This window comes from Tupaia chinensis, unplaced genomic scaffold (assembly GCF_000334495.1).
Source record: "Tupaia chinensis unplaced genomic scaffold, TupChi_1.0 Scaffold000468_1, whole genome shotgun sequence".
Taxonomy (NCBI): domain Eukaryota; kingdom Metazoa; phylum Chordata; class Mammalia; order Scandentia; family Tupaiidae; genus Tupaia; species Tupaia belangeri.
The window spans coordinates 123,663-147,208 of NW_006159977.1; the positions used below are offsets into that span (position 1 = coordinate 123,663).

The 23,546-nt window shown below is 41.9% G+C and overlaps 1 protein-coding gene across 1 annotated transcript in view; it reads left to right on the forward strand.

Annotated features, from left to right (window-relative positions):
• The window catches only part of RSPH3 (radial spoke head 3), a 22,907-nt gene extending 118 nt beyond the window's left edge, over nucleotides 1–22,789 (forward strand). Inside the window, 9 exon segments of the mRNA XM_006172257.3 lie at nucleotides 19–367; nucleotides 369–473; nucleotides 3,655–3,742; nucleotides 15,393–15,534; nucleotides 16,115–16,260; nucleotides 18,399–18,602; nucleotides 20,656–20,818; nucleotides 21,831–21,917; nucleotides 22,314–22,789. Coding sequence (XP_006172319.2) covers nucleotides 19–367; nucleotides 369–473; nucleotides 3,655–3,742; nucleotides 15,393–15,534; nucleotides 16,115–16,260; nucleotides 18,399–18,602; nucleotides 20,656–20,818; nucleotides 21,831–21,917; nucleotides 22,314–22,648 — 1,619 coding nt within the window. The 3' untranslated portion in view covers nucleotides 22,649–22,789.
• Nucleotides 22,790–23,546: the final 757 nt, after the last annotated feature.

Genomic DNA, 23,546 nt, shown 5'->3' on the forward strand with positions numbered 1-23,546 from the left:
GGCCCCGCGACGCCGGAGCGGGCGTGGGGGACCCGAGTCAAGTGCCGGAAGTGCCCCGCGCTGTCGGCCTTCCGGGGAAACCTGTCCGCCGGAACTGCCGGGGGGCGCCGCTCCAAGGCGGAACCTCGCGTTGCCTGGCAACCAGAGCGTGCGCGGCTGGCGGGCTTTGCGCGCCCTGCAGCGAGCCGAGTGTAGCTCCCGGCCCCAGCGCCGGCAGCTTCCCGTGCTGCCCGCAGCCTGTCCTCGCGTCGCGGAATCGCTGTCCGTGGCACTATTTACCCCTCTCCGGCTCCCTCGACACCTTAGCGCCCACTTGCACCAAAGCCAAGCTCCACCGAAAGCGAGGCGGGCCGTCCCCCGACATGGCCTCCAGGTGCGGCTCGGGCCATGAGCACCGGCACCTACACCTACACCAGCCGGCCCCGGGCCCTGCCCTGCCAGCGCCGCCGTTACCGCGACTACCTGATGCAGCGGTGAGTGACAGACGGGACCTCTGTGGCCTCCCCGTGCATTCCGGATCCAGGCCCCTCTGCCTGGCGAAAGCTGCCGGTACCGCTTTCCCTGGTCAGCACGCCTCTGGAGTCAAGTTTCTGCCCCATAGACTGCTCCTGTGGAGTGGCCCCTGTACTGTAGTTTGCTGTCAGTGATGCGGAGTTGCATCCTATGTGCCTGGACTTTGCTGGGGCGTTCACGTGCGTTTTCCCCCTTAATCCACCGTGCTGTGAGGCTGCTTTTTTAACTCCATTATGCGAGTGAGGATATTGGTGTAGTGGTGTCGAACACAATGACTTATCCAAAGTGTAAGCCCCTAAAGCTCTTATCACACTAGCTTTTGGGCAGGAATTAGGTTATCCCTCCATGCTGGACCTCAAGTTGTGTTTTCACATTGATGAACATTTGCAAGTATTCAGACATCCTTATTCAGAAACTGTGGTTTTCCTAAGGTTCTTTCTGTAAGCATCCAGTTGTGGAGTCAGCAGAACTTCATGGAGAATGCATGCTCCATGGAAGCAGGAAACTTTGCACTTTTGTTCACCTAAGACTGTACCTGGTGCATTGTAAGAACACTCACTACGATCTTTTGACGTGGTGATTAAATATCTGCAGCATAACTCCTGATACGAATTTCAAACACCAAGTCTAAATTCAGAAAGACTTTTCTGATATTTTTTGTTCATAAGTGGTATGTATAACTTAAAAAAATAACAAAGTAGATGGGCCAGCAAGAGGCATGGATGTTAAGGTGACTGGATCCCACATGGCCAGCCACAGTTCAATTCCCAGACTCTGCAGCTTGAAAATCAAACCAGGCATGTTGGGTGCATGCCCAAAATCCTGAGAGGAGAATGGAGGAGAAGGGATTGCCATTTCCCTTCAGGATTGATTTTTCACTTTGTCTCTCACTGTCTGTCTTTTTATTTTTGAGGGGTTTTTGCTATAGGGTGCCTGCGCTCACCAGAGAGAGAGAGACAGAGACAGAAAGCGAAAAAATCACCCCCCAGGGGGATAGCCATGCCGCAATCTCTTCTCCTCCGTCCTCCTCTTGGGATCTTGGGCACGCACACACACGTGCCTGGCGTGAGTTTAAGCCACCAGATCCAGGACTCGAACCAAGGTGGAATACATGGGAGTCCAGTGACATAGCCATTTGCTATCTGCTGGTCTCAAGGAACTTATTTTTTTTTTTTTATAGAAGTAGTTGACTAGTATTGAAAGTAATTTGTTGATTAATAGGTCAAGGTAATGCAGAAGATCCAGTAAAATCTCAGTTTCAGGAAAGTAATTGAGACCACCTCCCCTGATATCCTGTGGATGAAATATGGAAAAAGTGTCCAGGAGAGGACACTTTTTTACTTACAGCTAAACTTATGGTTTGCCAAGTGAGGCCCAGATGACCATATCCAAAGAGAGTATGCGCTATGTCAGTCTTTCTTTATCCTCTGAGGTCCTTGGGCCTATCTTGTTGAAAATTTTATGTATACCTGGTTAAATCTCAGATGACACATGGCTAGAATAGATAACTTAGCGACAATAGAGAGAGTCAAAGTTCTGACTGGTCTTGACTAGGTCCGTAATTGGGCTAAAACCAAAAGATGAAATTTGATTGGACAGCCATAGGTTCTATAGTTCCATATGAAAAATCAGTTACACCAATACAGAAATGAAAATACCTGATTTTCCGTTTGGAGGGACCTAGATATACAATGCAGTCTAATATGAGTTGAGGACTTCTAACTTTTCATAGTCATAAATCTCAAAACTGAAAGAGAACATTCGAATACCAGTTATCTCGTCCTCAAACAAGACAATATAATACATCTTTTATGTATTTCTTTGGACAACTCACTGTGTTTGACATCTTTGTACCAGTTTCGTGGTATTTCTCTTTCCTTACCTCTCGGAACTCAATTTTATTCCCATTCAATTCACCTGTAGGTCATGGTTCTCTACTGGAAATGCCTGAGTGGAATATGAAGTGCTTATTTATCATATACTGAAGCCGCTGTTGACCATCCTGACAGGTCACTGCTCACCTTACTTGACCTCTGCAGTGTTCAGCTCAGCTGGTCACTTCTTTGCTGCAGCCCTCTTTTCCAGGCCTCTGATTTCACCATATCCCTGATTGTTCTGCTGCTTCTCTAGGTGTTTGTCTGTAGCTCCTTCCATCCTGGAGGACTTCCTCAGAGATTCCCCAGTCTTCTCTGTCTTGAATTGACCTCACCCATTTTCAAGGCTTCAATTATGATCCATCTACTCCAAACTCCCAATTTTATTTTTAGTTCAGAATTCTCAACTCTAGGCATATCTAATAACCCGTTTCATTAGGATGTCTGGAAGGTGACTTCAGTGTTGAATTAATTCTCTCTCACCCAGTCCAACTCTCTTCTTCAGTGCTTCCCATTTCATTCAGTACCACTAACCATACAGTTGGCATCCAGAAACCTTGTTCTCTCCTCTTCCTCACCCCCTACACCTAGCAAGGCCTATTGATTCCACCCCCACCCCACAATCTGTCCGGCTTCCATTGACTGCTTACTGCCGGCACTATTTTTTACCTGAACTACTGAAAAAAATCACTCAACTGTCTAAAACAACATTTCTCTCTCAACCTGTTCTATATGTTAAAGTCAGGTTTTCTTCAGAGTGGAGTAATCCAAACATAATGCTTAACTTAGTTTAAGTCTCCTGGTGGTAATTAAAGTAATAATGAGGAAAATTTTTGATTTGGGGGCTAGCAGATGGTTATGGTTAAGGCATAGACGTGTATTATGAAAGACACCAAAACAAATGCTGCTGAAAACGAAAATGAGGGACCAGCAGTTAGAGTAATGGCTATGTCGCTGGACTCCCATGTAGTTGACCACGGTTCACATCCCGGACCCGGCTGCTTAAACTCACGCCGGACATGTGTGCATGCATGCCCAAGATCCTGAGAGAATGGAGGAGAAGGGATTGCGGCATGGCCATCCCCCCTGGGGGATGATTTCTCGCTTTCTGTCTCTCTGTCTCTGTCTGTCTTTCTGGTGAACGCACACGCCCTATAGCAAAAATCTCTCCAAAAAAAAAAAAAAAAAAAAAGAAAGAAAGTGAAAATGAAATTTACTTCATAAATACCAATGCTCTGTTAGTTACTTAGAATTTGCTCTTTTACAGGGATGAAGAACCTATGCCTTATGGAAATATAATGTACGACCGAAGGGTGATTCGAGGCAATACTTACGCACTGCAGACAGGGCCACCAGTAAGTGGTTTAAATGGTCTAACACAGAGCTCACACTATCTGTGGTGAAGAATCATCCGTTTGTGTTCATTTCTAATCCATTGCAGAGTAAACATTTATAAAAACAAAATGAAGATGAATTACTGGAAAATGAAATTTAAGAAGACATATAAATACAAGCTAGGAGTGGTTGCCAGGGAGTGGGAGAGGAGAGATAGGGAGTTACTACTTAGGGGGCACAGAGGTTCAGTTTTGCAAGATGAGAAGAGTTCTGGAGATGGATGGTGGTGATGGTTACAGAACAATGTGAGTGTACTTAGTGCTACTGACTAGTACACTTAAACATGCTCAAAGGGTCAGTTTTATATTATGAGTACTTTGCCACAGTTAAAAACAATACCTTGGAGCAGACAGGTGGCATGGTGGTTAAGCTGCTGGACTCCCACGTGACTTACTGTGGTTCAAGTTTGAAAATCATGCCAGGCACCTATGCGTGCATGCCCAAGATTCTGAGAGGAGAATGGAGGAGGGAGATTGCCATGTGGCTATCCTCCTGGGGATGACCTCACTTTCCATCTCTCTGTTTCTCTCCATCAAGTGTATGTGCCCTATGGCAAAAACTTAAATAAATAAATAAATGACAACGACGAATATCTGGAAGAAAAGAAAAAAAACCCAGGCCCCAGTTTTTTAAATTAGAGTCAGTAGAACTCTGGCAACCTGCTATAAAGTTTCTAAAGTTTTACTCTTGATCTTTTTCATTAAATTTGTTACATATCGGATAGCTTGATGAACCTCAGTTGGAGTCCCAGGCCTGGTGGCTTACTTTCTCACTTTCCCTTTCTCTCTCTGCTGGTGAACCCATGTGTCCTATAGCAAAATGTAAAATAATAATAATAGGGACCAGCAGATGGTGTGAATTCCCACATGGTTGACCATGGTTCGAGTCCCAGACCTGGTGGCTTGCTTTCTCTCTTTCCTCTCTCTCTCTTCTCTGTCTCTCTCTCTCTTATCTCTCTGGTGAATGCATGTGCCTTATATTAAATTTTTTTTAAAAAAAGATAATAGTAAATATTAAAAAATAATAAATAAAATTAAACAAATATTTTTTAAATGTGTTACATATATACTCTAACTCTATTACTCTTCAATCAAAAAGTATGTATTATGCTTCTTTTCTTTAATTCATTCACAAATATTTTTTAGTTTTAGGTCCTGTGCTGGCTACCTAGGATATGGAGATGAGTAAGACCAGTCTGATAGTAAGGGTGGTGATTTCTAGGCACAGAAATGAAATATAGTGACTCTCTAAACAGTGTATGATATTACAAGTGCCTAGCACAAGGTGGTGATATATGAAATACTAGCTAGTCTGAAGCAGTGGTTCCCAAACCTGGGTGTACATCAGAATCACCTAGAAAATTTAGGAGAAATATGTGTACCTCAGCCCTGTTCTGCATTAGCACATCTCGGGGTTGGACACAGGAATGTGCGTGTTTAATACACTTCTAGGCAATTCTGGTACAGCCATGTCAGGGCTGTTACTAGGAAATAGTAGCTCAGACGTGATGTAGACACGTGTTGCAGCGTTTTCTTATAGCAGTACTGATGAACATTGACGTACTTAGAACAGAAGTAGAAAGAAGAATCCTCCTTCTTTCAGTTCCATAGTCAGTTAATCAGCTTCCGACCTTAAAAGTCTGCACCGAGATCTCCAGTTCCCTACAGACAGCCATTCACCCATTCCTTCCTTTTTCAACAACAACAACAACAACAACAAAAACCTGGAAATAACACAAGCAACAACAGGAAGACTCTGAAGAGAAAGAAGGCGGCAAACTGAGGACCTCAGAACCTGAGGGAAGGCACAGCCATGAGTTCCCTGGGTTTTCTTTTTGTCTCCCACATACCCTGTTCAGGGCATTGGAGAGCCACCAACAGTCACAGTCCCCAAAAAAAATTCTCTCTGACCAAACGACTGAGAAAGAGGCAACCTAACAGAATGCAAACCATTTTTTACAACTACCCCTACTACAGAGAAACTGATAGAAAAACTGCCCTGTTCCTCCCTACAGTGTCAGTGAGGCTGAAGTGGGGAGGTGGACTTGTATCCCCATGTGGGAGTACCAAGACAATGCTCCTTCCACTCCCCCCCCCCAAGTGGTATCAACAAGGGTGGAACAGGAAGCAGAACTTCACCCTCACCCATGAGGTGTTGGAAAGGGTTGGGGGCCTAGCAGTTGGCGTAATGGCTATGTCACTGGACTCCCATGTAGTCAACCTTGGTTCAAGTCCTGGACCTGGTGGCTTAAACTCACACCGGGCACATGTGCATGTGTGCCCAAGATCCCGAGAGGAGAATGGAGGAGAAGGGATTGCAGCCTAGCCATCCCCCCTGGGAGGTGATTTCTCACTTTCTGTCTGTCTGTCTTTCTCTGTCTTTCTGGCGAGCGCATGCTCCCTATAGCAAAAAACTCTCAAAAACAAAAACAAAAAAAAAGGGTGTAAAGTATTGCACTTTTCCCAGGGTGGTATTAGCAAAGCCAGTGTGGAGCTGAATTTCCAATCTTTTTTGCAATAACAAGGAAAGACAAGGTGTTATCAGGCAGTGCTAATCAGTGTTCCGTTCATGCCTACCAAACACCAGCGTTAGTAAAGCCAAGCAAAAAGCTTATCAACCTTTCCCTTCTGGCACCAATAAGGTGTACAAGTTGACTCTCTGCTTTTGCTGAGATGATGTCAGTGAGGCCCAGTAGGGAGTTGCACTTCTAACCCTACCCAGACTTACACACTGAAACAAAAAGGGGATCTTTCTGCTAAAGAGATTAAGTAGGATTCAGTGTCTCATAACACAGTACCCAAAATATCCAGATTATAACCAAAAACACTTATACAAGATCCAGCACAGTAACAACTTGTGTGAGAAAAACAGTCAGATGACACCAAGACGAGTCAGATGTAGGAATTATCTGACAAGGATTTTAAAGCAACAATCATAGAAGCATTTCAGTCAAAGCAAACAGTTAATAACTCTTGGATGGGACCAGCAGATGGCGTAATGGTTGTGTCACTGCATTCCCATGTTGACCGTGGTTTGAGTCCCAGACCCGGTGGCTTAAAACTCACACCGGGTGCATGTATGTGCATGCCCAAAGTCCCAATTGGAGATTGTAGGAAAAGGGATTTCTCGCTTTCTTTCTCTCTGTCTCTCCTGCAAGTGCACAAGCCCTAAAGCAAAAATCTCTCTCTTTAAAAAAAAAAAAACTCTTGGGACCAGCAGATGGTGTAGTGGTTACATTGCTGGTTCCCACATGGCCAACTGCAGTTTGGGTCCCAGACTCAGTGGCTTGATAATCACACTGGTAATGTGTCCTGATCTCAGAAGAAGAATGGAGGAGAAGGGACTGTGGTGTGACCACATCCCCCGGGTGATTTCTCACTTTCCCTCTCACTAGCTCTTTCTCCAGCAAGCACATGCATCCTAAGGCAAAAACCTCTTGAAAAAGAGAGAGAGAGATAGAGAACTCTTAAATGAAAACAAAATCTGTGCAAAGAAATAAAAGGTACAAAAATAAACCAAATAGAATTATAGAACTGAAAAAGAAAAAAGCAATACAAAACAGTCAAGAAAAAAATACAATATAAAAATGCAAGATGTGAAACTTGGGGATGAGCATGTCGTACAGTGGTTACAGAAACCAGATCCCCCATAGCTGACCATCAAATCAAATCCTGGCTCCAGTGGTTTGAAAACACACCAGGCACATATCTGTACATGCCCAAAATCCTTATAGAAAGAAGAAATGGAGGAAGAAGGATCGTGTTGTGACCATGTCACAACATGAAGAATTCTCCTGTGACAATGCAAAAAGAAAAAATAATTTAAAAAAAAGGAAATTAAATAAAAAGATCATAGGGTCGCTGACTGTTGTGTAATAAATCAATAATTACGTTAAATTTAAATAGTCTAAATAGACCAATTAAAAGAGGTTGGCAATGATGATCCTCTACATAGAAAATCCCAAGGAATGTACCAGAAAACTCCAGAACTGATGAGTGAGTTCAGCAACATTGCAGGGCACAATATTGACATTAAAAAATCCAGTTTCATCTCTGTGTAGTAAAAGGAATATGTGGAAAACACAATTGAAAGCACATCATTTGCAATGAATTCTAAAAGAACAAAATACCTAGGTATAAATCTACCAGAACAGGTACAAGATTTATAAGGTAAAAATTACAGGTTGATCTTTTCTGTGTATTCCTAGGAAGGGTAATAAAAGAGCCAGTGTGCAGGTCAAGTGTGCCAGCAACAGGTTCCCCGCTATGTCCCATATGGGGCCAGGACCTGAGTGCGTTACTGTTTTTTTGCTTAATGTTTTGCTCCCGTGGAATAAAGATGCGGTTGAAAATGTCAAAAAGGCCTGCAGATACCTCTGTGGGTAATGGCCATAAGAGAAAGCATTTATGTTTGTTCATACAACAGAAGGTCAGGCTGTTGGAGAAACTGGACAGCGAGGACGTGTGAAGTTTCGCAGCAGAGCATGGTGTTGGAATGACATGTATGACTTGAAATGGAAGAGTCGACTGTTGAAGTTCTGTGCTGAATAGGATAAGCAGAAGTTAATGAGAACGAGAAGAGGTACTGTATAAAGCTAATTGAAGACCTTGATCATGAATTGAAAGAGTAGATCTGTCAGATTTGTGATGATAAAGCATTTGATCATGAAGCAGTAGGAAATTCATCAGCAAGTTTGCCGAAGTCGTTGCTGATGAAAATCTGATGCCAGAACAAATCTGATGCTGACGGAACAGCACTGTATTGGTGTTATTGCCCCAGAAAGTCACAGACTGTGGCTGATGACACAGCTCGTCCAGGAATTAGGGATTCCTGGGCAGAATAACTGTTGGGATGTGCAAAGCAGCAGGTACACTAAGGTGTAGACTTCTTGGAATCAGCAAAAGCTTGTATCCTTGCTATTTTAAAGTAGCAAATTCTTCACTGGCCCATCAATTGTGCTAACAAAAAGGCATGGATCACCTGGGATGTCTTTCCTGACTGACTTGACAAACATTTTGTACCCGCGGCTTGTGCTCACTGCAGGGAAGCTGGACTGGATGAGGACTGCAGGATCTTGTTATTCCTCAACAGCTGTTCGCTCATCCTCCTGCTGGAGCTCCCAGGAAGGATGCCACAGAGGCTGCCGCCCGCACTTGGAGCACAGAGACGAGAGACAGTTATGCGTGCTTGACACAGCTCTGGCCCGTGACTGTTCAGGGATGATGATGGGTTAGATGGCAACTTTGAAGGACTCAAGTGAGAAAAAAAATTCACGTCTGATCTTTTTACATATGCAACAAATATACCTTAAGAGTTTGTCAGTAAGCTGAAAGAAGTGGATATCAAAGATTTTAGCATTGGGAACCAGCAGTTAGCATAATGGCTATGTCGCTGGACTCCCATGTAGTCGACCATGGTTCACATCCCGGACCCGGTGGCTTAAAACTCACGCCGGGCACGTGTGCTTGCGTGCCCAAGATCCCTAGAGGAGAATGGAGGAGAAGGGACTGCGGCATGACCATCCCCCATGGGGGGTGATTTCTCGCTTTCTGTCTCTATGTCTCTCTCTGTCTGGCGAGTGCACGCACCCTATAGTGAAAACCTCTCAAAAAAAAAAAAAAAAAGATTTAGCATTGGTAATAGGCCCCAGTTGTTCATTTATCAGTTGATAGTGAAATAACCAAAATGATTCTGAAATAGTGAAAGTGAAGTAGTCTAAGTAATCGTGATAAGAGTGGTGAAGGTGACATTAACTGCAGCAAAAGTGCCTATTCAAAACATGGCGAGAATGTGTGGTGGGCTTATCAAAGGCCTGGAGCATTCATAAGAGAACAAGAAATCATGTCAGTTTTTTGATAAACCAGCAAGAGGCTTCTAAAACAAAAGCCATCGTTAAAGGAGGCAGATGACCCCAGAGGAAACATTTTAAAATGCCATCTCTTCAGTGGTATGTGGGCCTTGGAGCACAGTGGGTAAGCCTGTACAGAGAAGCCAGGACCTCACGTGACCAACTGTGTTTTGCGGGAAGGCCTCCGTTTGAAAAACACACTGGTGCATGTGTGTGCTTGCCCCAAGATCCCAACAGGATGGACAGATGGAGGAGGAAGGATTGTGGTGTGACCATGCCCTACTAAGAGATGCCTTTTCTCTCTCTTATCCTATAAAAATAAAAGTCATCTAGCAAAATGCTTCCCCATCTAAAAGACCCACTTCCTGATCTCTTAGCTTTTTTTTGGGGGGGAGGAGGTTTTTGTTATAGGGCGTGTGTGCTCGCCAGAAAGTCAGAGAGAGACAGAGAGACAGGAAGTGAGAAATCACCCCCCAGGGAGGATGGCCATGCCACAATCCCTTCTCCTCTATTCTCCTCTTGGAATCTTGGGCACGCACACACACGCACCCAGCATGAGTTTAAGCCACCGAGTCCATGACTTGAACTGTGGCCGACTACTTAAGAGTCCAGCAACGTAGCCATTCCACCATCTGCTGGTCCCTGTATGTTTTTGATTTTCTATGCAAAACTGCATCATGACTTTTCCAATGACTCAATACTCTTACTATATACCTAATGTACTATTGTTAAGCCTAAATAAATAATACCTTGAAGATGGTGCCCGGTACACAATAAACTTTTTTTTTTTGGAGAGGTTTTTTTCGCTATAGGGCACGTGCGCTCACCAGACAGACAGAGAGAGACATAGAGACAGAAAGCGAGAAATCACCCCCCGGGGGGATGGTCACGCTGCAATCCCTTCTCCTCCCTTCTCTTGGGCACGCACGCACACACGCCCGGCATGAGTTCCAAGCCACCGGGTCCGGGACTTGAACTGCGGTCGACTACGTGGGAGTCCAGCGACACAGCCATTACGCTAACTGCTGGTTCCCAATAAACTTTCTTTTCTTTTTTTTTAAGCATTTTTTTTTTTTTTTTTTTTTTTTGCTATAGGGCGCATACACTCACCAGAGAGACAGAGAGACAGAAAGCAAGAAATCACCCTCCGGGGGGGATGGCCACACTGCAGTCCCTTCTCTTGGGATCTCGGGCACACATGCACATGTGCCCGGCACGAGATTAAGCCACCGGGTACAGGACTCGACCCGTGGTCGATTACATGAGAGTCCAGCAGCATAGCCATTACGCCAACTGCTGGTCCCTCTCTTAGCTATTTTTAATGTTTATTCTCACCTTTGAACAAAACAGTGTACAGTAGCCTTTTGGTCAGAACACAGCATCACACTGTTTTACATCACTGTTGTTTAACAGCTGAGGTGGCCATGCTGGTGAAGCTGCTGTGCTGCGCGGTTTTTTCATTGTCTTAATGACATGTCATATATTTTACTTTTACGTAGTTCGTGTGACTAAGTATAAGAGAATGATTGCTGATCGGTAGCATGTAAATTCATCATCAGGAATGATGGTACTGCCGGAGCAACTGAGATTGTCCACGTGGGGGGCAGAGATAGCAACACTTCACTTTCTGATAGTTTGATATATACAAACTTTGTTTCATGCACACGTGGAGAGCAGCCAATCTAAAAACACGTGATTAAAACATGTGGCCTGAAGACACAGGCAGATAGTCGCTTGCTTCCGTAAGCTACTCTAGCAGGGCTATTGAGAAGCATCTACATACAAAAGCAGTACCTGCCTTGTCCATGGCTGTCTTCCTGTTGTTGTTGATACCCAATACCTCCATACTACCCAGTATCAGGCTAAAGGAGTCACAAGCCTTTATCAAATTATCCCCCAAAAGGATCAGAGAAATTACGTGGCCCCAGTCATTTTCACATCTTCAGTCGATTTACATCCAAACCCAACTGGCTTTGCATCCCAATTTCTCCTCCCTTATTCTCTTTGCATTCCACTTCCTTCTTCCCCATTCCTTTTACAACCCATTTTCCCCTTCCTCCATTCTCTGCCCTTTAAAAGAATAAACCTAAGGCTAATTCTGGTCACAACTTCTCTATCAGAGAAGCTGCGCCCACCCAATCCTCACTTTTCTATACCTATATGCCTTTGTGTGTTTTGTTACTGCATCTATTTCTAATCCATAGCCTTCCTCACTAAAAAAAACATGTTCATACTGAGCTAGTCTCGACATGCACAGAATTATTTAAAATACCGTATAAAGGTCCAACCTGGTTGCGCAGTTGGTAGCAAACTGACCTGTCTGGAAGCCAGCTGGCCAACTACAGGTTTAGATCCTCAGGTTGGCTGAGAACATGTCAGGTGTGTCCACACGTGCCCAAGATCCTAATGAGCTGGAGGGCTGGGGAAAGAGGACCACGGTGTAATGAGACCCAGTTGACAATGCCTTTCTCTCTCCTTCCTTCATGCACTTGCTCACACACTCCGTTATTATTTTTTCCCTTTACTCATGATAGAAATCGTCAATGAACATTATATTTTATAGTCTCAGATATTGCTGATGGGGATGTAAAATGGTACATCCACTCTGGAAAATTGTTCAACAGTTTCTCATAAAACTAAACAGACACTTACCATTCAACCCATAATTACAGTCTTAGGCATTTCAGAGAAATGGAACTTACGTTTACACATAAACTTGTACACGAGCATTTATAGTATAATATTTATAATGGCAAAAAGCTTGAAACAAATACTAAGGTGTCTTTCAAGAAGTATGATTTTAAAAAAATAAATAAAAATTTAAAAACCCTGGTACATCCATACAATCAATGTCTACTCGGTCAAGAAAAAGAACTAGTGATATATGCAGCAACCTGGATGACTCTCAAAGGGCATTATGTTCAGTGAAAAAGCAAAAAACCAGTCTCAGAAGTTACATGCTGTATTATTCCTTGTATTTAACATTCTCAAAAGACAAAACGAGACCCAGCCACAGTGGTGCGGACATTCCTGGGTGATGCTGGAGCCACCTGCAGGGAGGGAGCTAGAGTCACAGGAGGGAGTCCCTGTCAGGGGCACTGCTCCACCTTTCCCATTGCCTCTCATGAAGGAAAATAATTTTTTTTAAAGACAAAACAATAGAGACAGAGAACAATATTCCCATTCCTGGGGACAGTGATGGGAGTGGAACTTGGAATCGAATATAAAGAAATACCTGATGGCTCTCCTTTGTGGAGATGGTCTCTATCTTAACTGTGGTTGTGACTACACAAATCTGTACATGGAATAAAATCACACAGAACTACATGTACAGACAAATGTAAATCGGTGCCTATTAAATGTTGCGAAAACAGGATTAAATCCATTAATATTTGAGCAGGGCTAACTTCCTGACTTCGATATTGTGCTATTGTTAGCTGAAACGTCTGCATTTGATGGAGGGTACACAGGACTCTACTGTTCTTTGCAACATGCTATGAATTATTTAAAATAAATTTTTTAAAAAGATCTAACTGAAACAGATTGGGCAGTGCATTTCTAAAATAAACTTGTTGCACTTATGCTAACACCTCAAATCTTTCAAGAACTGATATTTATAATTCTGTTCTATGAAGAAAATGGGAACAAATCAAGAATATTTATAATAGTGTAAAATATGCAAAGAAAAATGTCTGCACTTAAGGACCAGCAGATGGCATAATGGATACATTGCTGGACTCTCACATAGTCATCCGCAGTTTGAGTCCCAAACCCAGCAGCTTAAATTCACGCCAGGGTGTATGCATGCATGCCCAAAATCCTGAGAGGAGAATGGAAAGGGATTGCCATGTGGCCATCCCCCAGGGGGGTGATTTTTTGCTTAGGGTCTCTGGCAGCGCATGTGCCCTATAGCAAAAATCTCTCTTAAAAAAAAAAAGTCTTCACTGAATGCCCCCAAAATAATAATAGAAGTTTGATTAGAAAAATGGAATTACAGGCAACTCTTTCCTGTTTTGTTTTTGGTAATGTGATCATATTATTTATAATAAGAGGTATGACTGTAGGGAAGAGCTATTTTATGTTAGATATGGTGTTAGACTCATTCCATTATCATCTGGTTTGTTCCTTGCAACCAAACTGTAAATAGACACCTGCAAACCAGGGCATTTAGTCCAGGTTTTACTAATCCAGGCAATTCACAAGTTAAAGAGTTGGAATTGGAGCTTCAAAGCTAACACCCTCCATTATTTAATGCCAACATGGGAGAATGGTTATGACTGATAGTGTTCAATTAGAAAATCAATATAAAGCGTGTTAGTAACTTCACAATTCCAAAAATACCATGGATTCAAATGATGTGCGATCATAGGTGATTTTCCTTTAATAAAATAATTTTAATATTGTTACATTATCATTTCAGCTAAAGCATATTTAGGATTTTTAAAAATAAGTTTTCTATAGGGTGCGTGTGCTTGCCAGAGAGAAATAAGTAAGTGCCCCTGAGGGGAATGGCCACGCTGCAGTTCCTTTTCCATTCTTCTCTCGAGACTGAGCACGCATGCACAGTACTGGAACCATGCTGTCAGCCACGTGGGATCTGGCTACCTTAACCACCATGCTACCTGCTGACCCAGCATGTTTAGAATTTTAACTATTAAAAATATCTTCATACAGGAACCAGCAGTTAGCGTAATGGCTATATTGCTGGACTCCCACATAGTCGCCTGCGGTTCGAGTCCCGGACCTGGTGGCTTAAACTCACACCGGGCACGTGTGTGTGCGTCCCCAAGATCCCGAGAAGGGATTGAGGTGTAGCCATCCCCCCTGGGGGGTGATTTCTCACTTTCTGTCTCTGTCTTTATGGTGAGCGCACGCGCCCTCTAGCAAAAAAAAAAAACCTCTCCAAAAAAAAAAACTTCATACAAATACTTTTGTATTTCCCCTTTTCATATTGATCTTAAGACAGGTCAGCTGTAAATAATGACTACAAAATAAGATGCAGATACCAGGGCCAGCAGATGGCATGGTGGCTAAAGGCGCTGGGTTCCCACATGGCTGACTATGGTTTGAGTCTCGGACCTGGTGGCTTACTTTCTTGCTTTCCCTTTCTCTCTCTCTCTGGTTAAATTTAAAAATTATAATAACAAATGGAATTAAATAAATAATTCTTTTTTTTTTTTGAGAGGTTTTTGCTACAGGGCACATGCGCTCACCAGAAAGACAGAGAGAGACAGAAATCAAGAAATCACCCCCCAGGGAGGATGGCCACGCCGCAATCCCTTCTCCTCCATTCTCCTCTCGGGATCTTGGGCACACACGCGCCCGGCGTGAGTTTAAACCTCTGGGTCCGGAACTCGAACCACGATCGACTACATGGGAGTCCAGTGACATAGCCATTAGTCTAACTGCTAGTCCCGTAAATAATTCTTTTAAAAAAATAAGATACAGATACCAAATTGAGGGTCTCCAAATATTGCAGAACTACTATGTATAATTGTGCACATGTGTGTATACCTTTTTTTTTTTTTTTTTTTTTGTTGTTGTTGTGCACTCTCCAGAGAGAGAGAGAGAGGGAAAGTAAGAAATTACCCTCAAGGAAGGATTGCCATGCCGCAATTCTTTCTCACCAAGTTGCTGGTGATCAGGAAGCATTATTATGACAGATACTTTCATACTATCCAGAAATTTATTTTGGAATGACAGTTCCAATATACTTTGAGTAATATTTTCTAAATTTTTGAAGCCTTTTCTGTCCCTCTTAGCCTGGACAACCTGACCCTTTAGATGCTCAGAGACTGAAGCAGGCTAGGAGGAAGGCTCTTGCCAGACAGCGAGCCCAAGACCAGATCAGACCACGAACACCCGAGCCCGTGGAAGGCAGGAAGCATATGGATGTGCAGACAGGTATGTGTACCACACCTGGCCGCTGGCTCCAGTGCCCATGTTCTTTGCTGGTTACCACATTGCCTCTGCATCTTGTAAATCATTCCTGACATGAAATTTGGTTTTGTACATCTGTTTTTAATTTATAGGATAGGGTGATTTTCAAATAATATGGTGATTTGGTGTATGATTCTTTTAAATATCCAGGAATTTTCAAATCTTTATATGTTTACTATCTTAAGACTCAATTACACACATACGGGTTATGTGTATCTATTTAACTTTTCATCACCTATTGTGCTTTTCATTTTATAAACATCTGTGATCTCATGTTATTCTTTAGTTTCATTTTCATATACAAAGCCCAGTGTTTTCTAGACATTCAGTAAATGCTCTAGACTAATTGATACTATGGTCTTCTAAATATATGATTGTGCTTAATTCACTAGATGAACCGAACTCTACCTTTGAGCACTTTTATTCTAAGACTTATTTTCTGATTCATTCATTTTTGTTTTGAAGAAGCTGAAATTTGCAAATATACGTACATGCTTAAAATAGACAGGAATTTCAAACTCCCTGTATATGATATTCTTTTTAGAATTATACCTTGAAGAAATTGCTGATCGCATAATAGAAGTGGATATGGAATGCCAAACAGATGCATTTTTGGATAGGCCACCAACACCACTTTTCATCCCTGCCAAAACTGGCAAAGATGTGGCTACCCAAATACTAGAAGGAGAGGTACAGTATATTCTTTGGGCTCTCCTCTGTTATCTTTATAAATGAAAATGAAGTTAGGTTTAGGTAAAGCTTAAATTGGACAATAACCACTCTATAGTCAGAAAGATTCTACTTTTTTTATTTCTTTACAGATAGCATCGATAATATAAAATATATCAATGATATAAACTAAGTTTTATCTTACAGTACCCAGAAATGTTTGAAGATGCCATATTCTGATTTTCACTCTTCACTGATCAGAAATAAACTAATTAGGGACCAGCAGTTAGCATAATGGCTATGTCGCTGGACTCCTATGTAGTCGACCACGGTTCGCGTCCCGAACCCAGTGGCTTAAAACTCATGCCAGGCATGTGTACATGCGTGCCCAAGATCCCAAGAGGAGAATGGAGGAAAAGGGATTGTGGCATGGCCATCCCCCCAGAGGGTGATTTCTCGCTTTCCATCTCTCTGTCTCTCTGTCTGGTGAGCAAATGCGCCCTATAGCAAAAACCTCTCCAAAAAATAAATAAATAAGTAAACTAATTAGAAAATATTTTTAGAATATTTATACATTTAGTTTTTGTTTACATTCTTGTTTAACAATGTGTATGTGTGTGTGTGTCTGTCTGTCTGTCACTTGTTTAACAATGTGTATGTGTGTGTGTGTGTGTCTGTCTGTCTGTCTGTGTGTGTGTTAGATTTGTACCAAATAAGGAAAAATAATATCCCTGGTATAAAAGATTTTTCTATTGCTTATGGACTTTATAACTTTTATAAAGATACTTGCTCTGTTAAAAACAGTATTAAAATAATTACATTTTCATATCAATGTGGAATGCACACATAGGTCAGTATCTAAAACCGAAGAAGGGCCAGCAGGTAGTGTAGTAGCTAAGGCACTGGACTCCCACATGGCTGGCCTTGATCTGAGCCGTGATCCCAGTGGCTTGAAAATCATGCCAGGTGCATGTGCATGCATGCCCCAGATCTCCACAGGAGAAAGGACAGGGGTGTGGCCATCCCCCCAGAGAGTGATTTCTCACTTTCCGTCTCTCTGTTTCTCTCTGGAGAGTGTACAAGCCCTATGGCAAAAATCTAATAAATAAATAAACAGACAAACAAACAAACAAGAAAAGGCAATGACTGTGTATATAGCTACTTAAGAGATTTAAGAGTTGAAGGAACTTAACTGAAGAACAGTCACTGAAATTGGAAAATAAAGTAAGTCTTGAGAAGTTAGAGAAAAGAGTATATTTGGCCCTAAATCCTAGGGATCAGTCATCAAAATATCTCCTATTCTCATTCCTTAAAACTATTTTTAAAAAACAATCAGTAAGGGGGCCAGCAGGTGATATGGTATTAAGACACTGGACTCCCACATGCCCAGCTGTGGTTTGAGTCCCATACCTGGCGGCTTGCTTTCTCACTTTCCCTCTCTCGCTCGTTCTCTCTCTCTGGCCAAGTTGAAAAATAATAATAAACAAAATTCAATAAAATAATTCTAAAAAAAAATCAGTAAGGACCAGTCCAAGGCCTGGTTAAAACAACTAGATCCCACATGGCTAACCACATAATTCAAGTCCTGGATCCAGTGGTTTGAAAAACATGCCAGGCACATGTGCATGCATGCTGAAAATCTCAAAAAGAGGGAGAGATGGAGGAGAATTAAGAAAGATAAGAATATTCCTTGGGTTCCTGTTTGATCTTAAAATTATTGAATATTAGGGTACTTTTTTATGCTTAATAGATTTTTGCCTGTAAACAAAATACTGTTCTGAAGGTCAGCAGCTGCCATGGTGGTTAAGGATGCTGGACTCCTACATGGCCAACCATGGTTTGAGTCACGGACCTGGAGGCTTGCTTTCTCTCTTTCTTTCTCTCTCTCTCACTCACTCATTCATTCTGTCCCTCTCTGGTCAAATTAAAATAAATAAATAAATAAAGTTCAATTAAAAAAATTCTTAAAACAAAACACTATTCTGTGTATCTTGCAGGGTTGTTTTTGAGATTCAAAGGCATAAATAAAGCCCCAGCACAGTGTCAGGGAGACGGAACACTTAATAAATAATATCCTGTTATTGCTCTTCTTTATATTTGTTATTGACCATTTGGTTTATGATTGAAATGTCGAGTTTGCTCTATTTTGTGTGTTTAAGCTCTTTGACTTTGATCTCGAAGTTAAACCAATGTTAGAAGTTTTGGTGGGGAAGACAATCGAGCAGTCCCTTCTGGAAGTGATGGAAGAAGAAGAGCTGGCTAGCCTGCGAGCCAATCAGTACGCCTATGAAGAAATAAGGAATGTTGAACTTGCCGAAGTTCAGCGACTTGAAGAGCAAGAGAGACGACACCGAGAAGAAAAGGTATAGAATTCTGTTTTTCTTTCTTAGGCAGTCTTTCCGCTACTTAGCATATCAGGTGCAAAATTACGTGTGGTATGTCATAAAGTTAAAGAGCTTTATGTCATAGAGCTTTTATGGACCGAGTTACATTTCGTAAATTCCAGCTTACGTAAGTGTATCCAAATTGAGTCTCCAAAAATTTCTAAATGCCTCACTTCATAGTTGCTAAATGACTTGTGTCCCATCTGGAAGATCTTAAATATCAAGGGTCCTCAGGAAAGAAATAACATTGATGTGCCATAAGCACAGGATCTGGGTAGAGTTCTGGGTCTCCTTCTCAGTGGCCAGGTCTTTCTCTGTCCCTTAGGGATACACTAGAACTAAGTGGGTCCTTTCAGAATTCTTCTCAGGTTATATATTTTGAGAAACTTCAATTTAAAAACTTTTACATTCCAACCGTTTTAAATGTGACAGTAGACCTCAGTTAGGAAACATTAGACATAGTAATCTCGAGGGCTCTTTTCAGCTCTGGCAATAATTGTCACCCTTTTCACTACTCCAAATGAATAAATTATAAAGTAGTCTCAGAACACTCCACACAATTAAAATCACTCCCTAAAGGGCCTAACTTACTATGAGTAATAGCTTAGTTGTTGGGAAATTCTACTCGATACCTAATCAAGTGAATTTTAAGTTTTCTTCCAAAATTAATAATTAATTATGCAATGAGCATCGGACTTAGAGTAAGGATTACATAAAGGCAAGATTTTGCTTATGAATATAAAACAAACACTGACAAAATAAGCTTTGTTGAAATAAGTCAGTGAAATCTTTATCAGTAAGAATTTATTTGCTGTTGGGAACCAGCACTTAGCATAATGGCTATGTCGCTGGACTCCCACGTAGTCGACCGCGGTTCGTGTCCCAGACCTGGTGGCTTAAAACTCATGCCGGGCGCCTGTGCGTACGTGCCCAAGATCCCGAGAGGAGAATGGAGGAGAAGGGATTGCGGCATGGCCATTCCCCTGGGGGGTGATTTCTCGCTTTCTATCTATATGTATCTCTCTGTCTGGCGAGCGCACGTGCCCTATAGCGAAAATCTCTCCCCCCCAAAAAAGCATTTATTTGCTGTTAAGAAATAGACTATAGGGACCAGCAGTTAGTGTAATGGCTATGTTGCTGGACTCCCATGTAGTCGACTGCGGTTCATGTCCCAGACCCGATTGCTTAAAACTCACGCCGGGCCCGTGTGTGTGCGTGCCCAAGATCCCGAGAGGAGAATGGAGGAGAAGGGATTGCGGCGTGGCCATCCCTCCTGGGGGGTGATTTCTCTCTTTCTGTCTCTCTGTCTGTCTGGCGAGTGCACTCACCCTATAGCAAAAACCTCTTCAAAAAAAAAAAATTATTACAGAAGACTGGCATTGGTTCAAGTTCTTTAACTGAAGATATCTAAGCAATTAAAATTTTCAGATCAGTTAATACTTTATGATAATGCTAATCAGAAATACACATAATCATCATTTTTTTTATATTATCTATATAGTCAAGCATGTATAGCTTGAAATTATTTTACTTGAAAATGGATCAGAAGGACCAGTTCATGCCCTGATAGTTACATAAGCTAGATCCCACCTGGCTAACTGTGCAGTTCAAGTCCCAGACTAAGCGGCTTGATAAACATACCTGGCACGTGTGTGTGTGTGTGTGTGTGTGTGTGTGTGTGTGTGCCCAAAATCTTGACAGAAGTAGAAAAGGAAGTAGAAAGGATTGTGGCATGACCACGCTCCCTGGGGGTACTTTCTCAATTTCTCCACTTGGCTGCTAATAGACCATCTTGCAAATTTAAAAAAGAAAGAAAAGAAATGGATCAGTAGAATAATTTTAGCTGTCCTTTATACCTTCTAAATTCAGGACCCCTAGTTGTTGAAATGCATTGAAATCTTGATAAAACATGAACCTTTTATAGACAGTTTGCTGTCCTGTTTTCGATAAGCCCCTTCACTTTCCCTGGTTTACATTTGGGCAGGACATAGTGGCTAAATAACCATCTGAGATGACGTTTCTCTTGTGGCAGGAGCGTCGGAAGCAACAGCAGTGGGAAATAGTCCACAAGCACAACGAGACATCCCAGAAGATCGCGGCCCGCGCGTTCGCACAGCGCTACCTGGCCGACCTTCTCCCGTCTGTTTTTGACAGTCTCAGGGATAGCGGCTACTTTTATGATCCCATTGAAAGAGGTCTGTAGAGGGGTTTGTCAGATTAACTCTGTTATAATAAGCATCCTCTTGTGACTAGCAGATACTGTGATGGTTACGTCACTGGACCTCCACATAGTCGACTGCAGTTTTGAGTCCTGGACCTGACAGCTTACACTCACGCCGGGCACTTGTCTGCGTGCATGCCCAAAATCTCTAGTGGAGAAGGAATTGTGGCATGGCCATCCCCCTCGGGGGATAGGGGAGGGCGGGGGGGGGGGGCGAGTTCTTGCTTTCTGTCTCTCCAGCAAGCACACGCAACCCAGAGCAAAAATCTCTTTAAAAAAAAAGCATCCTCTTAATAGTTAGATTTATCTTATGCCCATGTTTATTTTGCATCAGAATTGGTCTTCAAAACAGATTTTAAAAAGTCAATTTTATTATAGTTGTTGTAAGCAAGTACTGTTGTTAATAAGAGATGATCTTGATTCCTAGGGTGATAGAATTTCTTTACTGAGAAGCAGCATTGAAATAAGGCTTACTATCATACTCAGGTTTGGATTCCAGCTCCTGATGAACTAGTTTTATTTTTATCACCTCTGATTTTCTCATGTGTGAAATAAGGATTATTTAGGAGTTATGTCGTAAAGTATACGAAACTTTGTTTATAAAGCACTGGGTATGAGTTCTCGTTTTCTCAGCTGGCTTCCTGTTCCAATCCAGACCTTCTGGGGGCAGTTACTGAAGGCATTTGCTCACTGAAGTAGGTGTTTACACTGTCCCAGACACTGTTTGGTGCTGGGTAAGGAGAAAAGTACTTTCTTTATGTTTTTAATGATTCATAAAAATAATTTTCAAAGAATTATTTTTTGTTATTTTTTATTTTTATTACTTTCCAGTTTAATCAGAGAGAAAGGGGGAAAGTGAGAGAATGAGCCACCAGGTCGAGAACTTGAACTGTGATCAACCATGTGGGAATTCAGCCTCCACCACCACACCATCTGCTGGCCTGTGATTCATAAAAATAATTTAATAAAATTGTTTTACTCTACAGATATCGAGATAGGATTCCTCCCATGGCTATTGAATGAGGTTGAAAAAACCATGGAAAACAGCATGGTGGGAAGAACAGTACTCGACAGTAAGTTCTTTTATTTTGTTTAAAAATAATCTTTAAAATTTTCAGTGGAAAAAATAAATTGAAGAAAGATACTAACGTTACAGTTTTAGTACTTAACAGAATATCAGTTATATTAACCGAGGTGCCAATTTTTCCCCTGAATATTATTTTTGGTTCTTCTAAAACGTGGCCAGTATTAATGTCTTAATTAATACTTACTTTGCAAATTACATTCAGTTAAACAGAGAGTACAACTCAGTCCATGCTTTAGGTGGTACAGAAGTTAAGTATACTGAACTTTATAAAAGGTTAAGACAATAGGGAAGAAATGAACCCTGGTGAATGTTTTCTCTGTAAGTCAGTATTGTAGCTACTAAAATATGAAAAATACTGACTTCTGTACGTAAACTCTTTCAGTGCTGATCCGTGAGGTGGTGGAAAAGAGACTGAACATGTATGAACTCAAGGAAGACAGACATCCATCCTTGAAACCGGAGGGTGGGCTTGGTGGTCCTGGAGCAGTGAGCGATCCAGGGCCCAGTTATGAATCCCAGGAGCAAAGTGCATCACAGATACAGAGGCCACTTTCAGACAGAGACCCAGTGCAGAGAGCACCATATAATGGAGAGTTATTCCAGGAGAGGGAGTTTATGGAGGAAGGAGAGCTCCTGGGCCTGTACGACGAAACAGAAATGAGGAAATCCTTTGGGAAGGAAGAACTGCAACAACCGAGGGAAGCTTCGGAGCCATGAAATCAGTCATCAGCCACATCATCACCAGAGGCAGGTAATGAGGCATGAGTCCCCTCAGGTTATAGAAATTATGTTGTTTTTAATCAGCACATCTTTTTGTCTAATGGACTGTGCACATCAAATGCGATAAAATAATAAAACTGATAAAAAATGAGACTTAAATTTAATTAATTTATTTTAATAGAATGGTCAAAGCATATATTATAGTTCTAATAAGAATTATGTTTAATTATTAGCTTCCCATTATTACTGTTAATAACTACCAAGTATATTTTTCCTTATTCCTTCTCATTTTATAGGTTCTTTTTTTTAGTAAGTATGATATTTAATATTATATATAAATGCTTTTGAGCTTTTCTTTAGGAAAAGGATTTCACTTACTCTGTGAAAGAATACTTAAATGTGTCGGGCCAGTCAGTGGCATGATGGCTAAGGTGCTAGATCCCACATGGCCAACTACATGGTTCAAGTTCCAGATCTGGCAGCTTGAAAAACACACTAGGTGCATGCGCATGAGGCCCAGAATCTCAAGGTGAAGGAGAAAGGAGGAGGATTACACACTGTAATCATGCCCCCAGGGGTGATTTCTCAGTTTCTCTTTCTCTCTCTACTTACTCTTCCCCCCTGAGAGCACACACACCCTATAGCAAAAACTTACAAAAACCGAGTACCTAAATGTGTTACTCAAAGTATTCCCTCCCTACAGGGACCAAGAACTATGCCCTTATTCATATAAAATTAAACAGGTAGTTGCTCTTTCTGTCTTCAATATTCCAGTAAGGCTTAAAAGAGTCCATGGATTAATAAAACATCTCATTGGGCAGGCCCCACAGCATTGTGGCTAAGCACTGTATGGAGGGAGGTGGATCCCACATGGCTGACTAGTTCAAGTCCTGGC